At 55.3% G+C, this 2,006-nt stretch overlaps 1 protein-coding gene across 1 annotated transcript in view; it reads left to right on the top strand.

Moving 5' to 3' along the window:
- Window positions 1-2,006, top strand: part of VOLCADRAFT_92016 (uncharacterized protein) — a gene marked incomplete at both ends in the record, with an annotated part of 16,777 nt that overhangs the window by 9,928 nt on the left and 4,843 nt on the right. The window contains one exon of the mRNA XM_002951525.1: window positions 403-1,344. Coding sequence (XP_002951571.1) covers window positions 403-1,344 — 942 coding nt within the window. The remainder of the gene's footprint in view (window positions 1-402; window positions 1,345-2,006) is intronic.

Below are 2,006 nucleotides of genomic sequence, written 5' to 3'. Positions count from 1 at the left end.
GGTGTGGTGTGGTGTGGCGTGGTGTGGTGTGGTGTGGTGTGGTGTGGTGTGGTGTGGTGTGGTGTGGTGTGGTGTGGTGTGGTGTGGTGTGGTGTGGTGTGGTGTGGTGTGGTGTGGTGTGGTGTGGTGTGGTGTGGTGTGGTGTGGTGTGGTGTGGTGTGGTGTGGTGTGGTGTGAGGGGGGAATCGGTTGTAATGAATAGTGAGTAAGAAACCTTTCATTCAAGCCCCACAACAAGGTTTTAAATTTTTTTGTCGTGGTTTTTAAATGGCGGAAGGTCAGGAAGGAGGGAAGTACGAATGCCTCTCTCCGGGAAGATAAGGGTTGCCTCCGCTATGGAACGACTGTTGGCCCCTAATTAGGCAACCTCAGTAAATCCGCTTTCATCGTCTCTCGCAACAGGACATCCTCGTCGAGGCAGCTGGCGGCGAGGAGTGCAGGGCAATGGCCGCCGTACAGGCCTTTGACGGCGTCTCCATGCTGGTGGTGCAATCCGGTGTGGCTTGTGACCCGTGGGTCGACGCCGGCCTGACGGCACTCGTGAACGGGCCGCTCGACTTCTTCGACGCCGTTTTCTGCGCGCGTTTCGCCATCTCCGACGTAACGGTTACCATCATCGACGGCAGCTTGTTGTCGCAGCCGCCGCCACTGTCGCCATCACGGATCGGGAGCCCGCCGTCGCAGCCGTTATTGAGGCGCAGTCCGCCGCCGGGGAGCAAAGCTCCGAAGTCGCCGCCCCGGCTGCCGCCGTCACCAAGGCCGCCGCCAGGTACTCCTAGGTTCCCGGCATCTCCGCGATTCCCTCGGCCGCCAGCGGTGCCGCGGCCGCCGCGACCAAGTCCTGTCCTGCCGCCGCCATCCAAGCCTTCCCCTTCGCGGGTGTTCAAGGAGACCCCGGTACCCGCCAGTACACAGCCACCGCTGCCACCGCTGCTACCGCCGCCGCCACCCAGCCCAGACCCTCCAACACCACCGTCACCACCGCCGCCGCCGCCGCCGCCACCGCCGTCGCCCTCAGTGCAGTCGTCTCCTCCTCCCCCTCCTCTTCCCTCGCCTCCAAGCCCTTCGCCGCCACCTCCTCCCCCCCATCTTCCGCACCCCTCCCCGACCCCTCCGCCTGTCCTTCCCCCTCCAACGTCGCCGCCCACCTACTCTCCATCCCCACCCCCGTCAACTCCGTCTTCGCACTCGCTAACGCCACCCCCGGCGGTGCCGTCGAGTCCAACGTCGGAGGTTCGGGTGCTTCAGAGCCGCAGCATCCGCGGCTCCTTCCTGCTCTACTCCGAAGGAACCGACTTCCTAGCAGACGAATACCAGAAGCAAGAGTTCTCTCAGGCCGTGCAGGTGGGCATTATGTGGGGGTGGGGGGGGGCTGTATGTATGTATGTATGTATGTATGTATGTATGTATGTATGTATGTATGTATGTATGTATGTATGTATGTATGTATGTATGTATGTATGTATGTATGTATGTATGTATGTATGTATGTATGTATGTATGTATGTATGTATGTATGTATGTATGTATGTATGTATGTATGTATGTATGTATGTATGTATGTATGTATGTATGTATGTATGTATGTATGTATGTATGTATGTATGTATGTATGTATGTATGTATGTATGTATGTATGTATGTATGTATGTATGTATGTATGTATGTATGTATGTATGTATGTATGTATGTATGTATGTATGTATGTGTATGTGAGCTAATCAACTCCGGGGAGTTCGGTTGACTCCTTATCCTAACCCGTTTTTGTGTACGACCACTTGGATACGTAGGATACCTCGGAGGTTGTTACGGTTCTGTTCAACGCTCCGGGGGGGGTGATCTTGAGTAAATAATGGGTGTTGAGTTTATGTCGGCGTCCTGAAGTGTTTTTGCGTGTGTGTGTGTGTGTGTGTGTGCTGCCTTTTCCACTAGGAGTTGCTCATGGAGTGCCTTCACCCATACCTCCCTCCCTCTCTCGCATTTAATACTGATTTGGAGTTACCCCT

This window comes from Volvox carteri, assembly GCF_000143455.1.
Source record: "Volvox carteri f. nagariensis unplaced genomic scaffold VOLCAscaffold_24, whole genome shotgun sequence".
Lineage (NCBI taxonomy): Eukaryota > Viridiplantae > Chlorophyta > Chlorophyceae > Chlamydomonadales > Volvocaceae > Volvox > Volvox carteri.
The sequence above is the reverse complement of the archived record's forward strand: the minus strand, read 5'-3'. Positions and strand labels throughout refer to the sequence as shown.